Source organism: Bufo bufo, chromosome 8 (genome assembly GCF_905171765.1).
Source record: "Bufo bufo chromosome 8, aBufBuf1.1, whole genome shotgun sequence".
Taxonomy (NCBI): domain Eukaryota; kingdom Metazoa; phylum Chordata; class Amphibia; order Anura; family Bufonidae; genus Bufo; species Bufo bufo.
In genome coordinates, this window is record NC_053396.1 from 5,688,507 (window position 1) to 5,706,612 (window position 18,106).

General features: G+C 48.5%; 1 protein-coding gene across 1 annotated transcript in view; it reads left to right on the forward strand.

The window, feature by feature from the left end:
* Window positions 1-18,106, forward strand: part of CFAP77 (cilia and flagella associated protein 77) — a 97,705-nt gene that overhangs the window by 65,913 nt on the left and 13,686 nt on the right. Inside the window, exon 4 of the mRNA XM_040442799.1 lies at window positions 17,115-17,220. Within this exon, the coding sequence (XP_040298733.1) occupies window positions 17,115-17,220 (106 nt within the window). The remainder of the gene's footprint in view (window positions 1-17,114; window positions 17,221-18,106) is intronic.

Consider the following 18,106-nt stretch of genomic DNA (forward strand, 5'->3'; position numbering starts at 1 on the left):
GCTCCTCAAACACCTTTCAGGCGCCTCGTATCTCTCCTCCTCCTCGCGCCTCTGATGACTCCTCGACTGAACTTTTTCTGTTATTTTTTTCGCGTTTTTTTTTTTTTATCTCCAAGTTTTAATGAGCTGGCGGATATGATGATGACCTGCCATAAATGGCGCCCCTTCTATCCTCGGCGGAGCTTTATTTGGCAGGGAAGGCGAGCGAACACACAAATCCGAAGTGTCAGCTTTCACACGGACGCGTGCGCCACCCTCGTAAGGAAGGTGTCAGTTTAATGCTTTCTCGGATTATCATTTTCCACTTTATGGCGGCCCCTGGTGCCTGCTTGCTTCCCGCGTACTCCAGATGGAAGGGGTCCGATGATCCGGCTTTTATGTTTCCAGTAACAGACTTAACCTGCTCGCTGCAGCCAGGGAGCCGCACAATGTCTGCTAGCAGCCGCAGGGTTAAACCTGTGCGCGGACTGAGCCAACACGATTTTACGCGGTCAGTCGTATGGAAGAAATCACCGACCCATAGATTTCTGCCACAGATTTGCATCCATAATTTCACTTGGAAGTGTCCTGTGTGAACAGGAGCACGGATTCCCATTGGAAACAATGGAGCACGGATTCCCATTGGAAACAATGGAGCACGGATTCCCATTGGAAACAATGGAGCACGGATTCCCATTGGAAACAATGGAGCACGGATTCCCATTGGAAACAATGGAGCACGGATTCCCATTGGAAACAATGGAGCACGGATTTTGTCTGTGTTAACCTACTCAATAGAAATCAATGGGATAGGAATGTGCTTACATGTGTCTCTACTAATACTGCCATACAAAGTTAGTTAATAGCCATACAGTGCCCTCGTAAAACTGCCATCCGTCCACCCACACACCTCCATATGTAATTAATACCTTTGTAATTGAACAGTATGTTCTAATGGAGACATCCCTGGTGGTCTAGGTTTGTTCAGTGGATATATTCCAGTTGATCTATGGTCGATCAGTGGAGACATCCCTGGTAATCAAGGGTCGATCAGTGGAGACATCTATAGTTGTTTAGGCTGGGTTCACACCTGAGCGTTTTACAGCGCGTTCCTGCGTTCCTACGCACTGTAAAACGCTCAACAGGCAAAAAACAATGATTCCCTATGGGCATGGTTCTCACCTGAGCGTTTTACAGCGCGTACGAACGCGCTGTAAAACGTCCTACGCCCCAAGAAGTACAGGAGCTTCTTTGGGGGCGTATTGTCGCGCGTTCCCGCACATAGACTTAGCGGGAAAGCGCGACAATGGGCATTTGCTTGTTTCCTCGCGCGTATGTAAACGCCCGATAAAAACGCCTGTAAAAAGCGCATACAGAGTACGCTCAGGTGTGAACCCACACTTAGGGTCGATTAGTGGAGACATCCCTCATGATCTATGGTTAATTAGAGGAGACATCCTTGGTGGTCTAGGTTCGATCAGTGTAGACATTCCAGGTGATCTACGGTCGATCAGTGGAGACATTTCAGGTGATTTATGGTCGATCAGTGGCGACCTGTCAGGTGATCTATGGTCGATCAGTGGAAACATCCCTGGTGGTCCAGGGTCGATCAGTGAAGACATCTATAGTTGTCTAGGGTTGATCAGTGGAGGCATCTCTTGGGGTCTAGGGTCGATCAGTGGAGGCATCTCTGGGGGTCTAGGGTCAAACAGTGGACACATTCCTGGTGGTCTAGGGTCGATCAGTGGAGAAATCCCCGTGATCTAGGGTCAATTAGTGGAGAGGTCCCTGGTGACCTATGGTCGATCAGTGGAGACATCCCTGGAGATCAAGGTTCGATCGGTGGAGACATCCCTGTGATCAAGGTTCGATCAGTGGACACATCTATAGTTTTCTTGGGTTAATCAGTGGAGACATCCCTGTTGATCTAGGCTTGATTAGTGGAGAGGTCCTTGGTGGTCTAGGGTCAATCAGTGGAGACATTCCAGTTGATCTATGGTCAATCAGCGGAAACATCCCTGGTGATCAAGGTGGGTTCGATCAGTGGACACATCTATAGTTGTCTAGGGTTAAAAAGTGGAGACATCCCTGGTGATCTAGGGTCAATCGGTGGAGGCATTCCTGGTGATCTAGAGTCGATCAGTGGAGACATCCCTGTTGGTCTAAGGTCTAGCAGTGGAGACATCCCTGGTGATCTAGGTTTGATCATTGAAGACATCTATAGTTGTCTAGGGTCAATCAGTGGAGATATCCATGGTCATCTAGGGTCAGTTAGTGGATAGGTCCCTGGTGGTCTATGGTCAATCAATGGAGATATCCTTGGAGATCTAGGGTCGATCAGTGGAGACGTCCCTAGTGATCTAGGGTCGATCAGTGGAGACGTCCCTGGTGATCAAGGTTCGGTCAGTGGAGACATATATAGTTGTCTAGGGTTGATCAGTGGAGACATCCCTGGTGATCTAGGGTCAATTAGTGGAAAGGTCCCTGGTGGTCTAGGCTCAGTCAGTGGAGACATTCCAGGTTATCTATGGTCGATCAATGGAAACATCCCTGGTGGTCTAGGAGTTAAATGCCTGGGTAAAGGTGCCCATACACAGAGTAAAGTCAGCTATGCCTGACTTTTCTTATCTTCAATGTCCAGGACAGCAGTGGGCTCCTCTACATAACTGATGTGGGGGCCCCATGCTGTTGAGGAGCTGCTAGTTACAGAGCACTTTGCTGGTATGGCTCCCAGTTTCTCGTCTATGTTCCGGTGGTTTGATATCCTAGTCCTAGGGGTCCCATGGATGAGGGGCCCCTTCTCTGGAGGTCAGTAATGTGTTGCCTTTCTGGTCACTCCTGCACAGTCGGTGCCAGAAGGTGAAGTAGCTGCCATGCGACAGCCACTTCGTCCTCCGACATTAGACAGCCACTATGCGGTGATACATGGGAACTTTCTGGCGGGCCCCTCAATGCTTAGGGCCCCTGCATATCTGTACAAGCTCCATCTCCACTCTTGCAGCAGGTTGCACCACAGGGCACGCTCCTCATCTGCAGGTAATTGTCAGCAATACGGATGGAGGATTAGTGCAGTGAATGCACAAAGGCGCCAGCTGATCGGCAGTGACAGGCAGCTGGTTACCAGGCTCCAGGAGTGGCGGGCAGCGCTGGCACCGGACATCATTGTGAGAGCCGTCTCTTCTGATCTGCAGGCAGTGCTCTGTGTGTACAGGACCCAGGAGCCCCCCTTATCTGCATCATTAGAACAACACTGCTATAGATTAGCTGCTTCTGGAGCCTGTGGAGTGCAATAATGAAGTAATAACTGTCGCTGCAGGGGTGACCAACACAGCTCTGCTACATCCAAGCGGAGATGGCTCAATGATCTCCGGATGAAAAAACTAAGTTGTGACTGATCTACAGCGAGAGAGGAAAGATCCAGCAGAGACAAGTTCACCGCTATTCTAACGATATAACGCCGCTCTGTAGATTATAGCCAAGCTCCTTAAAGGGCAAGTAAGGGTTATGCTTGAAGTTTATACATCAGAAATAATGTATCACTGAACAGCAAGATATACACAAAATAACTGCCCGCTGCAATCTTAAAGGTCTGCTAACCCTAAAGTCAGCAACCTATGATAGCTGCTCCTCTTATAATGCTCCCGCATGGATATAGGCCCCACATGCAGCACTGGAAATACAGCAGATAAAGCATTCAGCAAATCTCTCCCCGGCCAGAAATGGCTGATAACAGGGAGCAATAGATTGTATTCTCCTGTCCTACAGTCATCCTCTCCCCTGAAATGGCTGATAACAGGGGGCAATAGATTGTATTCTCCTGTACTACAGTCATCCTCTCCCCTGAAATGGCTGATAACAGGGGGCAATAGACTGTATTCTCCTGTCCTACAGTCATCCTCCCCCTGAAATGGCTGATAACAGGGGGCAATAGATTGTATTCTCCTGTCCTACAGTCATCCTCTCCCCTGAAATGGCTGATAACAGGGAGCAATAGATTGTATTCTCCTGTCCTACAGTCATCCTCTCCCCTGAAATGGCTGATAACAGGAGGCAATAGATTGTATTCTCCTGCCCTACAGTCATCCTCTCCCCTGAAATGGCTGATAACAGTGAGCAATAGACTGTATTCTCCTGTCCTACAGTCATCCTCCCCCTGAAATGGCTGATAACAGGGGGCAATAGACTGTATTCTCCTGTCCTACAGTCATCCTCCCCCTGAAATGGCTGATAACAGGGAGCAATAGACTGTATTCTCCTGTACTACAGTCATCCTCTCCCCTGAAATGGCTGATAACAGGGGGCAATAGATTGTATTCTCCTGTCCTACAGTCATCCTCTCCCCTGAAATGGCTGATAACAGGAGGCAATAGATTGTATTCTCCTGTCCTACAGTCATCCTCTCCCCTGAAATGGCTGATAACAGGGGGCAATAGACTGTATTCTCCTGTCCTACAGTCATCCTCTCCCCCTGAAATGGCTGATAACAGGGGCAATAGACTGTATTCTCCTGTCCTACAGTCATCCTCCCCCTGAAATGGCTGATAACAGGGGCAATAGACTGTATTCTCCTGTCCTACAGTCACCCCCCCCCTGAAATGGCTGATAACAGGAGGCAATAGATTGTATTCTCCTGTCCTACAGTCATCCTCTCCCCTGAAATGGCTGATAACAGGGAGCAATAGACTGTATTCTCCTGTCCTACAGTCATCCTCTCCCCTGAAATGGCTGATAACAGGAGGCAATAGACTGTATTCTCCTGTCCTACAGTCATCCTCTCCCCCCTGAAATGGCTGATAACAGGGGCAATAGACTGTATTCTCCTGTCCTACAGTCATCCTCTCCCCTGAAATGGCTGATAACAGGGGGCAATAGATTGTATTCTCCTGTCCTACAGTCATCCTCTCCCCCCTGAAATGGCTGATAACAGGGGCAATAGACTGTATTCTCCTGTCCTACAGTCATCCTCTCCCCTGAAATGGCTGATAACAGGGGGCAATAGACTGTATTCTCCTGTCCTACAGTCATCCTCTCCGGCCTGAAATGGCTGATAACAGGGGCAATAGACTGTATTCTCCTGTCCTACAGTCATCCTCTCCCCTGAAATGGCTGATAACAGGGGGCAATAGACTGTATTCTCCTGTCCTACAGTCATCCTCTCCGGTCTGAAATGGCTGATAACAGAGAGCAATAGACTGTATTCTCCTGTCCTACAGTCATCCTCTCCGGCCTGAAATGGCTGATAACAGGGGGCAATAGACTGTATTCTCTTGGCCTACAGTCATCCTCTCCTCTTAAATGGCTGATAACAGGGAGCAATAGACTGTATTCTCCTGTCCTACAGTCATCCTCTCCCCTGAAATGGCTGATAACAGGGGGCAATAGATTGTATTCTCCTGTCCTACAGTCATCCTCTCCCCTGAAATGGCTGATAACAGGGGGCAATAGACTGTATTCTCCTGTCCTACAGTCATCCTCCCCCCTGAAATGGCTGATAACAGGGGGCAATAGACTGTATTCTCCTGTCCTACAGTCATCCTCTCCCCTGAAATGGCTGATAACAGGGAGCAATAGACTGTATTCTCCTGTCCTACAGTCATCCTCTCCCCTGAAATGGCTGATAACAGGGGACAATAGACTGTATTCTCCTGTCCTACAGTCGTCCTCTCCCCTGAAATGGCTGATAACAGGGGGCAATAGACTGTATTCTCCTGTCCTACAGTCATCCTCTCTCCTGAAATGGCTGATAACAGGGGACAATAGACTGTATTCTCCTGTCCTACAGTCATCCTCTCCCCTGAAATGGCTGATAACAGAGGGCAATAGACTGTATTCTCCTGTCCTACAGTCATCCTCTCCCCTGAAATGGCTGATAACAGGGGGCAATAGACTGTATTCTCCTGTCCTACAGTCATCCTCTCCCCTGAAATGGCTGATAACAGGGGGCAATAGACTGTATTCTCCTGTCCTACAGTCATCCTCTCCCCTGAAATGGCTGATAACAGGGGGCAATAGATTGTATTCTCCTGTCCTACAGTCATCCTCTCCTCTGAAATGACTGATAACAGGGGGCAATAGACTGTATTCTCCTGTCCTACAGTCATCCTCTCCCCTGAAATGGCTGATAACAGGGGGCAATAGACTGTATTCTCCTGTCCTACAGTCATCCTCTCCTCTGAAATGGCTGATAACAGGGGGCAATAGACAGTATTCTCCTGTCCTACAGTCATCCTCTCCCCTGAAATGGCTGATAACAGGGGGCAATAGACTGTATTCTCCTGTCCTACAGTCATCCCCCCCCCCCCCCCCCCTGAAATGGCTGATAACAGGAGGCAATAGATTGTATTCTCCTGTCCTACAGTCATCCTCTCCCCTGAAATGGCTGATAACAGGGGGCAATAGACTGTATTCTCCTGTCCTACAGTCATCCTCTCCTCTGAAATGGCTGATAACAGGGGGCAATAGACAGTATTCTCCTGTCCTACAGTCATCCTCTCCCCTGAAATGGCTGATACCAGGGGGCAATAGACTGTATTCTCCTGTCCTACAGTCATCCCCCCCCCCTGAAATGGCTGATAACAGGAGGCAATAGATTGTATTCTCCTGTCCTACAGTCATCCTCTCCCCTGAAATGGCTGATAACAGGGGGCAATAGACTGTATTCTCCTGTCCTACAGTCATCCTCTCCCCTGAAATGGCTGATAACAGGGGGCAATAGACTGTATTCTCCTGTCCTACAGTCATCCTCTCCCCTGAAATGTCTGATAACAGGGAGCAATAGACTGTATTCTCCTGTCCTACAGTCATCCTCTCCCCTGAAATGGCTGATAACAGGGGGCAATAGATTGTATTCTCCATTCCTACAGTCATCCTCTCCCCTGAAATGGCAGATAACAGGGAGCAATAGACTGTATTCTCCTGTCCTACAGTCATCCTCTCCCCTGAAATGGCTGATAACAGGGAGCAATAGACTGTATTCTCCTGTCCTACAGTCATCCTCCCCCCTGAAATGGCTGATAACAGGGGGCAATAGACTGTATTCTCCTGTCCTACAGTCATCCTCTCCCTCTGAAATGGCTGATAACAGGGGGCAATAGACTGTATTTTCCTGTCCTACAGTCATCCTCTCCCCTGAAATGGCTGATAACAGGGAGCAATAGACTGTATTCTCCTGTCCTACAGTCATCCTCTCCCCTGAAATGGCTGATAACAGGGAGCAATAGACTGTATTCTCCTGTCCTACAGTCATCCTCTCCCCTGAAATGGCTGATAACAGGGAGCAATAGACTGTATTCTCCTGTCCTACAGTCATCCTCTCCCCTGAAATGGCTGATAACAGGGAGCAATAGACTGTATTCTCCTGTCCTACAGTCATCCTCTCCCCTGAAATGGCTGATAACAGGGAGCAATAGACTGTATTCTCCTGTCCTACAGTCATCCTCTCCCCTGAAATGGCTGATAACAGGGGGCTATAGACTGTATTCTCCTGTCCTACAGTCATCCTCTCCCCTGAAATGGCTGATAACAGTGAGCAATAGATTGTATTCTCCTGTCCTACAGTCATCCTCTCCCCTGAAATGGCTGATAACAGGGGGCAATAGACTGTATTCTCCTGTCCTACAGTCATCCTCTCCCCTGAAATGGCTGATAACAGGGGGCAATAGACTGTATTCTCCTGTCCTACAGTCATCCTCTCCCCTGAAATGGCTGATAACAGGGAGCAATAGACTGTATTCTCCTGTCCTACAGTCATCCTCTCCCCTGAAATGGCTGATAACAGGGGCAATAGTCTGTATTCTCCTGTCCTACAGTCATCCTCTCCCCTGAAATGGCTGATAACAGGGGGCAATAGACTGTATTCTCCTGTCCTACAGTCATCCTCTCCCCTGAAATGGCTGATAACAGGGGGCAATAGACTGTATTCTCCTGTCCTACAGTCATCCTCTCCCCTGAAATGGCTGATAACAGGGGGCAATAGACTGTATTCTCCTGTCCTACAGTCATCCTCTCCCCCTGAAATGGCTGATAACAGGGGCAATAGACTGTATTCTCCTGTCCTACAGTCATCCTCCCCCTGAAATGGCTGATAACAGGGGCAATAGACTGTATTCTCCTGTCCTACAGTCCCCCCCCCCCCCCTGAAATGGCTGATAACAGGAGGCAATAGATTGTATTCTCCTGTCCTACAGTCATCCTCTCCCCTGAAATGGCTGATAACAGGGAGCAATAGACTGTATTCTCCTGTCCTACAGTCATCCTCTCCCCTGAAATGGCTGATAACAGGAGGCAATAGACTGTATTCTCCTGTCCTACAGTCATCCTCTCCCCCCTGAAATGGCTGATAACAGGGGCAATAGACTGTATTCTCCTGTCCTACAGTCATCCTCTCCCCTGAAATGGCTGATAACAGGGGGCAATAGATTGTATTCTCCTGTCCTACAGTCATCCTCTCCCCCCTGAAATGGCTGATAACAGGGGCAATAGACTGTATTCTCCTGTCCTACAGTCATCCTCTCCCCTGAAATGGCTGATAACAGGGGGCAATAGACTGTATTCTCCTGTCCTACAGTCATCCTCTCCGGCCTGAAATGGCTGATAACAGGGGCAATAGACTGTATTCTCCTGTCCTACAGTCATCCTCTCCCCTGAAATGGCTGATAACAGGGGGCAATAGACTGTACTCTCCTGTCCTACAGTCATCCTCTCCGGTCTGAAATGGCTGATAACAGAGAGCAATAGACTGTATTCTCCTGTCCTACAGTCATCCTCTCCGGCCTGAAATGGCTGATAACAGGGGGCAATAGACTGTATTCTCTTGGCCTACAGTCATCCTCTCCTCTTAAATGGCTGATAACAGGGAGCAATAGACTGTATTCTCCTGTCCTACAGTCATCCTCTCCCCTGAAATGGCTGATAACAGGGGGCAATAGATTGTATTCTCCTGTCCTACAGTCATCCTCTCCCCTGAAATGGCTGATAACAGGGGGCAATAGACTGTATTCTCCTGTCCTACAGTCATCCTCCCCCCTGAAATAGCTGATAACAGGGGGCAATAGACTGTATTCTCCTGTCCTACAGTCATCCTCTCCCCTGAAATGGCTGATAACAGGGAGCAATAGACTGTATTCTCCTGTCCTACAGTCATCCTCTCCCCTGAAATGGCTGATAACAGGGGACAATAGACTGTATTCTCCTGTCCTACAGTCGTCCTCTCCCCTGAAATGGCTGATAACAGGGGGCAATAGACTGTATTCTCCTGTCCTACAGTCATCCTCTCTCCTGAAATGGCTGATAACAGGGGACAATAGACTGTATTCTCCTGTCCTACAGTCATCCTCTCCCCTGAAATGGCTGATAACAGAGGGCAATAGACTGTATTCTCCTGTCCTACAGTCATCCTCTCCCCTGAAATGGCTGATAACAGGGGGCAATAGACTGTATTCTCCTGTCCTACAGTCATCCTCTCCCCTGAAATGGCTGATAACAGGGGGCAATAGACTGTATTCTCCTGTCCTACAGTCATCCTCTCCCCTGAAATGGCTGATAACAGGGGGCAATAGATTGTATTCTCCTGTCCTACAGTCATCCTCTCCTCTGAAATGACTGATAACAGGGGGCAATAGACTGTATTCTCCTGTCCTACAGTCATCCTCTCCCCTGAAATGGCTGATAACAGGGGGCAATAGACTGTATTCTCCTGTCCTACAGTCATCCTCTCCTCTGAAATGGCTTATAACAGGGGGCAATAGACAGTATTCTCCTGTCCTACAGTCATCCTCTCCCCTGAAATGGCTGATAACAGGGGGCAATAGACTGTATTCTCCTGTCCTACAGTCATCCCCCCCCCCTGAAATGGCTGATAACAGGAGGCAATAGATTGTATTCTCCTGTCCTACAGTCATCCCCCCCCCCCCCTGAAATGGCTGATAACAGGAGGCAATAGATTGTATTCTCCTGTCCTACAGTCATCCTCTCCCCTGAAATGGCTGATAACAGGGGGCAATAGACTGTATTCTCCTGTCCTACAGTCATCCTCTCCTCTGAAATGGCTGATAACAGGGGGCAATAGACAGTATTCTCCTGTCCTACAGTCATCCTCTCCCCTGAAATGGCTGATACCATGGGGCAATAGACTGTATTCTCCTGTCCTACAGTCATCCCCCCCCCTGAAATGGCTGATAACAGGAGGCAATAGATTGTATTCTCCTGTCCTACAGTCATCCTCTCCCCTGAAATGGCTGATAACAGGGGGCAATAGACTGTATTCTCCTGTCCTACAGTCATCCTCTCCCCTGAAATGGCTGATAACAGGGGGCAATAGACTGTATTCTCCTGTCCTACAGTCATCCTCTCCCCTGAAATGGCTGATAACAGGGAGCAATAGACTGTATTCTCCTGTCCTACAGTCATCCTCTCCCCTGAAATGGCTGATAACAGGAGGCAATAGACTGTATTCTCCTGTCCTACAGTCATCCTCTCCCCCCTGAAATGGCTGATAACAGGGGCAATAGACTGTATTCTCCTGTCCTACAGTCATCCTCTCCCCTGAAATGGCTGATAACAGGGGGCAATAGATTGTATTCTCCTGTCCTACAGTCATCCTCTCCCCCCTGAAATGGCTGATAACAGGGGCAATAGACTGTATTCTCCTGTCCTACAGTCATCCTCTCCCCTGAAATGGCTGATAACAGGGGGCAATAGACTGTATTCTCCTGTCCTACAGTCATCCTCTCCGGCCTGAAATGGCTGATAACAGGGGCAATAGACTGTATTCTCCTGTCCTACAGTCATCCTCTCCCCTGAAATGGCTGATAACAGGGGGCAATAGACTGTACTCTCCTGTCCTACAGTCATCCTCTCCGGTCTGAAATGGCTGATAACAGAGAGCAATAGACTGTATTCTCCTGTCCTACAGTCATCCTCTCCGGCCTGAAATGGCTGATAACAGGGGGCAATAGACTGTATTCTCTTGGCCTACAGTCATCCTCTCCTCTTAAATGGCTGATAACAGGGAGCAATAGACTGTATTCTCCTGTCCTACAGTCATCCTCTCCCCTGAAATGGCTGATAACAGGGGGCAATAGATTGTATTCTCCTGTCCTACAGTCATCCTCTCCCCTGAAATGGCTGATAACAGGGGGCAATAGACTGTATTCTCCTGTCCTACAGTCATCCTCCCCCCTGAAATAGCTGATAACAGGGGGCAATAGACTGTATTCTCCTGTCCTACAGTCATCCTCTCCCCTGAAATGGCTGATAACAGGGAGCAATAGACTGTATTCTCCTGTCCTACAGTCATCCTCTCCCCTGAAATGGCTGATAACAGGGGGCAATAGACTGTATTCTCCTGTCCTACAGTCGTCCTCTCCCCTGAAATGGCTGATAACAGGGGGCAATAGACTGTATTCTCCTGTCCTACAGTCATCCTCTCTCCTGAAATGGCTGATAACAGGGGACAATAGACTGTATTCTCCTGTCCTACAGTCATCCTCTCCCCTGAAATGGCTGATAACAGAGGGCAATAGACTGTATTCTCCTGTCCTACAGTCATCCTCTCCCCTGAAATGGCTGATAACAGGGGGCAATAGACTGTATTCTCCTGTCCTACAGTCATCCTCTCCCCTGAAATGGCTGATAACAGGGGGCAATAGACTGTATTCTCCTGTCCTACAGTCATCCTCTCCCCTGAAATGGCTGATAACAGGGGGCAATAGATTGTATTCTCCTGTCCTACAGTCATCCTCTCCTCTGAAATGACTGATAACAGGGGGCAATAGACTGTATTCTCCTGTCCTACAGTCATCCTCTCCCCTGAAATGGCTGATAACAGGGGGCAATAGACTGTATTCTCCTGTCCTACAGTCATCCTCTCCTCTGAAATGGCTTATAACAGGGGGCAATAGACAGTATTCTCCTGTCCTACAGTCATCCTCTCCCCTGAAATGGCTGATAACAGGGGGCAATAGACTGTATTCTCCTGTCCTACAGTCATCCCCCCCCCCCTGAAATGGCTGATAACAGGAGGCAATAGATTGTATTCTCCTGTCCTACAGTCATCCCCCCCCCCCCCCTGAAATGGCTGATAACAGGAGGCAATAGATTGTATTCTCCTGTCCTACAGTCATCCTCTCCCCTGAAATGGCTGATAACAGGGGGCAATAGACTGTATTCTCCTGTCCTACAGTCATCCTCTCCTCTGAAATGGCTGATAACAGGGGGCAATAGACAGTATTCTCCTGTCCTACAGTCATCCTCTCCCCTGAAATGGCTGATACCATGGGGCAATAGACTGTATTCTCCTGTCCTACAGTCATCCCCCCCCCTGAAATGGCTGATAACAGGAGGCAATAGATTGTATTCTCCTGTCCTACAGTCATCCTCTCCCCTGAAATGGCTGATAACAGGGGGCAATAGACTGTATTCTCCTGTCCTACAGTCATCCTCTCCCCTGAAATGGCTGATAACAGGGGGCAATAGACTGTATTCTCCTGTCCTACAGTCATCCTCTCCCCTGAAATGTCTGATAACAGGGAGCAATAGACTGTATTCTCCTGTCCTACAGTCATCCTCTCCCCTGAAATGGCTGATAACAGGGGGCAATAGATTGTATTCTCCATTCCTACAGTCATCCTCTCCCCTGAAATGGCAGATAACAGGGAGCAATAGACTGTATTCTCCTGTCCTACAGTCATCCTCTCCCCTGAAATGGCTGATAACAGGGAGCAATAGACTGTATTCTCCTGTCCTACAGTCATCCTCCCCCCTGAAATGGCTGATAACAGGGGGCAATAGACTGTATTCTCCTGTCCTACAGTCATCCTCTCCCTCTGAAATGGCTGATAACAGGGGGCAATAGACTGTATTTTCCTGTCCTACAGTCATCCTCTCCCCTGAAATGGCTGATAACAGGGAGCAATAGACTGTATTCTCCTGTCCTACAGTCATCCTCTCCCCTGAAATGGCTGATAACAGGGAGCAATAGACTGTATTCTCCTGTCCTACAGTCATCCTCTCCCCTGAAATGGCTGATAACAGGGAGCAATAGACTGTATTCTCCTGTCCTACAGTCATCCTCTCCCCTGAAATGGCTGATAACAGGGAGCAATAGACTGTATTCTCCTGTCCTACAGTCATCCTCTCCCCTGAAATGGCTGATAACAGGGAGCAATAGACTGTATTCTCCTGTCCTACAGTCATCCTCTCCCCTGAAATGGCTGATAACAGGGGGCTATAGACTGTATTCTCCTGTCCTACAGTCATCCTCTCCCCTGAAATGGCTGATAACAGTGAGCAATAGATTGTATTCTCCTGTCCTACAGTCATCCTCTCCCCTGAAATGGCTGATAACAGGGGGCAATAGACTGTATTCTCCTGTCCTACAGTCATCCTCTCCCCTGAAATGGCTGATAACAGGGGGCAATAGACTGTATTCTCCTGTCCTACAGTCATCCTCTCCCCTGAAATGGCTGATAACAGGGAGCAATAGACTGTATTCTCCTGTCCTACAGTCATCCTCTCCCCTGAAATGGCTGATAACAGGGGCAATAGTCTGTATTCTCCTGTCCTACAGTCATCCTCTCCCCTGAAATGGCTGATAACAGGGGGCAATAGACTGTATTCTCCTGTCCTACAGTCATCCTCTCCCCTGAAATGGCTGATAACAGGGGGCAATAGACTGTATTCTCCTGTCCTACAGTCATCCTCTCCCCTGAAATGGCTGATAACAGGGGGCAATAGACTGTATTCTCCTGTCCTACAGTCATCCTCTCCCCTGAAATGGCTGATAACAGGGAGCAATAGACTGTATTCTCCTGTCCTACAGTCATCCTCTCCCCTGAAATGGCTGATAACAGGGGCAATAGACTGTATTCTCCTGTCCTACAGTCATCCTCTCCCCTGAAATGGCTGATAACAGGGGGCAATAGACTGTATTCTCCTGTCCTACAGTCATCCTCTCCCCTGAAATGGCTGATAACAGGGGGCAATAGACTGTATTCTCCTGTCCTACAGTCATCCTCTCCCCTGAAATGGCTGATAACAGGGGGCAATAGACTGTATTCTCCTGTCCTACAGTCATCCTCTCCCCTGAAATGGCTGATAACAGGGAGCAATAGACTGTATTCTCCTGTCCTACAGTCATCCTCTCCCCTGAAATGGCTGATAACAGGGGCAATAGACTGTATTCTCCTGTCCTACAGTCATCCTCTCCCCTGAAATGGCTGATAACAGGGGGCAATAGACTGTATTCTCCTGTCCTACAGTCATCCTCTCCCCTGAAATGGCTGATAACAGGGGGCAATAGATTGTATTCTCCTGTCCTACAGTCATCCTCTCCCCTGAAATGGCTGATAACAGGGGGCAATAGACTGTATTCTCCTGTCCTACAGTCATCCTCTCCCCTGAAATGGCTGATAACAGGGGGCAATAGACTGTATTCTCCTGTCCTACAGTCATCCTCTCCCCTGAAATGGCTGATAACAGGGGGCAATAGACTGTATTCTCCTGCCCTACAGTCATCCTCTCCCCTGAAATGGCTGGTAACAGGGAGCAATAGATTGTATTCTCCTGTCCTACAGTCATCCTCTCCCCTGAAATGGCTGGTAACAGGGAGCAATAGATTGTATTCTCCTGTCCTACAGTCATCCTCTCCCCTGAAATGGCTGATAACAGGGGGCAATAGACTGTATTCTCCTGTCCTACAGTCATCCTCTCTCCTGAAATGGCTGATAACAGGGGGCAATAGATTGTATTCTCCTGTCCTACAGTCATCCTCTCCCCTGAAATGGCTGATAACAGGGGGCAATAGATTGTATTCTCCTGTCCTACAGTCATCCTCTCCCCTGAAATGGCTGATAACAGGGGGCAATAGACTGTATTCTCCTGTCCTACAGTCATCCTCTCCTCTGAAATGGCTGATAACAGGGGGCAATAGACTGTATTCTCCTGTCCTACAGTCATCCTCTCCCCTGAAATGGCTGATAACAGGGGGCAATAGACTGTATTCTCCTGTCCTACAGTCATCCTCTCCCCTGAAATGGCTGATAACAGGGGGCAATAGACTGTATTCTCCTGTCCTACAGTCATCCTCTCCCCTGAAATGGCTGATAACAGGGAGCAATAGACTGTATTCTCCTGTCCTACAGTCATCCTCTCCCCTGAAATGGCTGATAACAGGGGCAATAGACTGTATTCTCCTGTCCTACAGTCATCCTCTCCCCTGAAATGGCTGATAACAGGGGGCAATAGACTGTATTCTCCTGTCCTACAGTCATCCTCTCCCCTGAAATGGCTGATAACAGGGGGCAATAGATTGTATTCTCCTGTCCTACAGTCATCCTCTCCCCTGAAATGGCTGATAACAGGGGGCAATAGACTGTATTCTCCTGTCCTACAGTCATCCTCTCCCCTGATATGGCTGATAACAGGGGGCAATAGACTGTATTCTCCTGTCCTACAGTCATCCTCTCCCCTGAAATGGCTGATAACAGGGGGCAATAGACTGTATTCTCCTGTCCTACAGTCATCCTCTCCCCTGAAATGGCTGATAACAGGGGGCAATAGACTGTATTCTCCTGTCCTACAGTCATCCTCTCCCCTGAAATGGCTGATAACAGGGAGCAATAGACTGTATTCTCCTGTCCTACAGTCATCCTCTCCTCTGAAATGGCTGATAACAGGGAGCAATAGATTGTATTCTCCTGTCCTACAGTCATCCTCTCCCCTGAAATGGCTGATAACAGGGGGCAATAGACTGTATTCTCCTGTCCTACAGTCATCCTCTCCCCTGAAATGGCTGATAACAGGGGGCAATAGACTGTATTCTCCTGTCCTACAGTCATCCTCTCCCCTGAAATGGCTGATAACAGGGGACAATAGACTGTATTCTCCTGTCCTACAGTCATCCTCTCCTCTGAAATGGCTGATAACAGGGGGCAATAGACTGTATTCTCCTGCCCTACAGTCATCCTCTCCCCTGAAATGGCTGGTAACAGGGAGCAATAGATTGTATTCTCCTGTCCTACAGTCATCCTCTCCTCTGAAATGGCTGATAACAGGGGGCAATAGACTGTATTCTCCTGTCCTACAGTCATCCTCTCCCCTGAAATGGCTGGTAACAGGGAGCAATAGATTGTATTCTCCTGTCCTACAGTCATCCTCTCCCCTGAAATGGCTGATAACAGGGGGCAATAGACTGTATTCTCCTGTCCTACAGTCATCCTCTCCCCTGAAATGGCTGATAACAGGGGGCAATAGACTGTATTCTCCTGTCCTACAGTCATCCTCTCCCCTGAAATGGCTGATAACAGGGGGCAATAGACTGTATTCTCCTGTCCTACAGTCATCCTCTCCCCTGAAATGGCTGATAACAGGGGGCAATAGATTGTATTCTCCTGTCCTACAGTCATCCTCTCCCCTGAAATGGCTGATAACAGGGAGCAATAGACTGTATTCTCCTGTCCTACAGTCATCCTCTCCACTGAAATGGCTCATAACAGGGGGCAATAGACTGTATTCTCCTGTCCTACAGTCATCCTCTCCCCTGAAATGGCTGATAACAGGGAGCAATAGATTGTATTCTCCTGTCCTACAGTCATCCTCTCCCCTGAAATGGCTGATAACAGGGAGCAATAGACTGTATTCTCCTGTCCTACAGTCAGGGGATTACAGCAGATGGACAGGAGACAGAGTGGAAGATAAAAATCTGTATTATAAAAGACTATTCTGAAAATACTGTTTCTGAAATCGATGCCATCAGGAAGCATGACCCTACTAGCTGATGGATCCTCCCATGAGCTGAATTAATGCCGACCTCAGCACGAATGGAGTGTCTGCACCACAGATACCTTGAAGATGACAAACTCGGCTCTGCTATGTGGATGAGCTGCAGCTGGTGCCCTGTTATGTGCTCCTGACATGAAGGGCGACATCACTGCCCATTAGATCACACAGATCTCACCCTTTACCCTACAACCCCAAGGAGAAGCGGAGTCGGATGTGGCTGGTAGCCGCTTATCTCCGGCAGGGGATTCGCCGCTTTCCGTTTTTTGTCCATCTTGAGGCCGGTGATCATACAAACTCCATGGGATGTGACAACTGCAGGAATATGTACGACCTCTGACCTCTGACCTCTCTTTCAGGCCGTCCACACCTATATACGACCTCATAGAAAACAAGTACCAGCGGCTTTGGCTCGAGCAGCAGCAACAAGCGAGTGAGGCCCTGCGCGCCATGTCCAAAGAGAAGGTAGGTGACCACCAGTGCCAGTAGGTGCGCCTGCAGCAAGATCCTTTAGTCACCATTACAAATGTGAAAACCGTTTCTTGATATCTTATTTCTCGCAGGGATCTGATGGTTTGAATTTCCAGGCCCAAAGCCTGAGGCTGCACTACCGAAGTACAATGTTATCTAAAAACACCCCTTCAATATGCACAGCCTGTGTAGGGTCAGCAGTGGTTACCATGACAACACTGCCCTCGTTGGCCTCAAGCCCTCAGTGGTGCAGCCTCAGGCCCCGGGCCTGTAGATACAAATGGTCATATTTTGAATTTGAAGTAAGATATTTTCACATTTGAAAGCTGCATTTAAAGGACCCTTTCTGAATTTCTTGAGGTAAGTCTCCATGAAGAGGGTGGGCACAGATTTTAGGGGTTAGGGGTCCCATTGTCTGTAGCTTGCTGCGTTCACTGAAGAGTGAGGTCCCAAGTATGTGACCCTCTGTCAGTAGCTGAACATCCCCTTTAAGCTCCCCTCCCCCGCCCTAATGCCTATTACATAATAACATGATTTAGGATATTTTTATTTTTATTTTTTTTAGTTAAATTGGCATAATAAGTGTTAAGCGGGATTAACGGGTGAGCGGTTAGGGGGATAGAGACGTTTTATGCCGGTCCGAGGCGTCTGGTAATATTTAAATAGCCCTTAAGAGCGGCCAATGACTGGTTTATATGGTAATGGCGGGAATAAGAGCGCCACTAATGGGGTAATAAGCGATTTCTGTGGGAGTTTACGGCGTCTGCAGATGATGCTTTATGGTTTAAGTGCAGGGAGGCTCGGCTTGTTTAATTAGCAGCGAGTTTACGGCTGACACGTCGGGAGATTAGTTACAGCCGAGGAGAATGGGAGGATCATT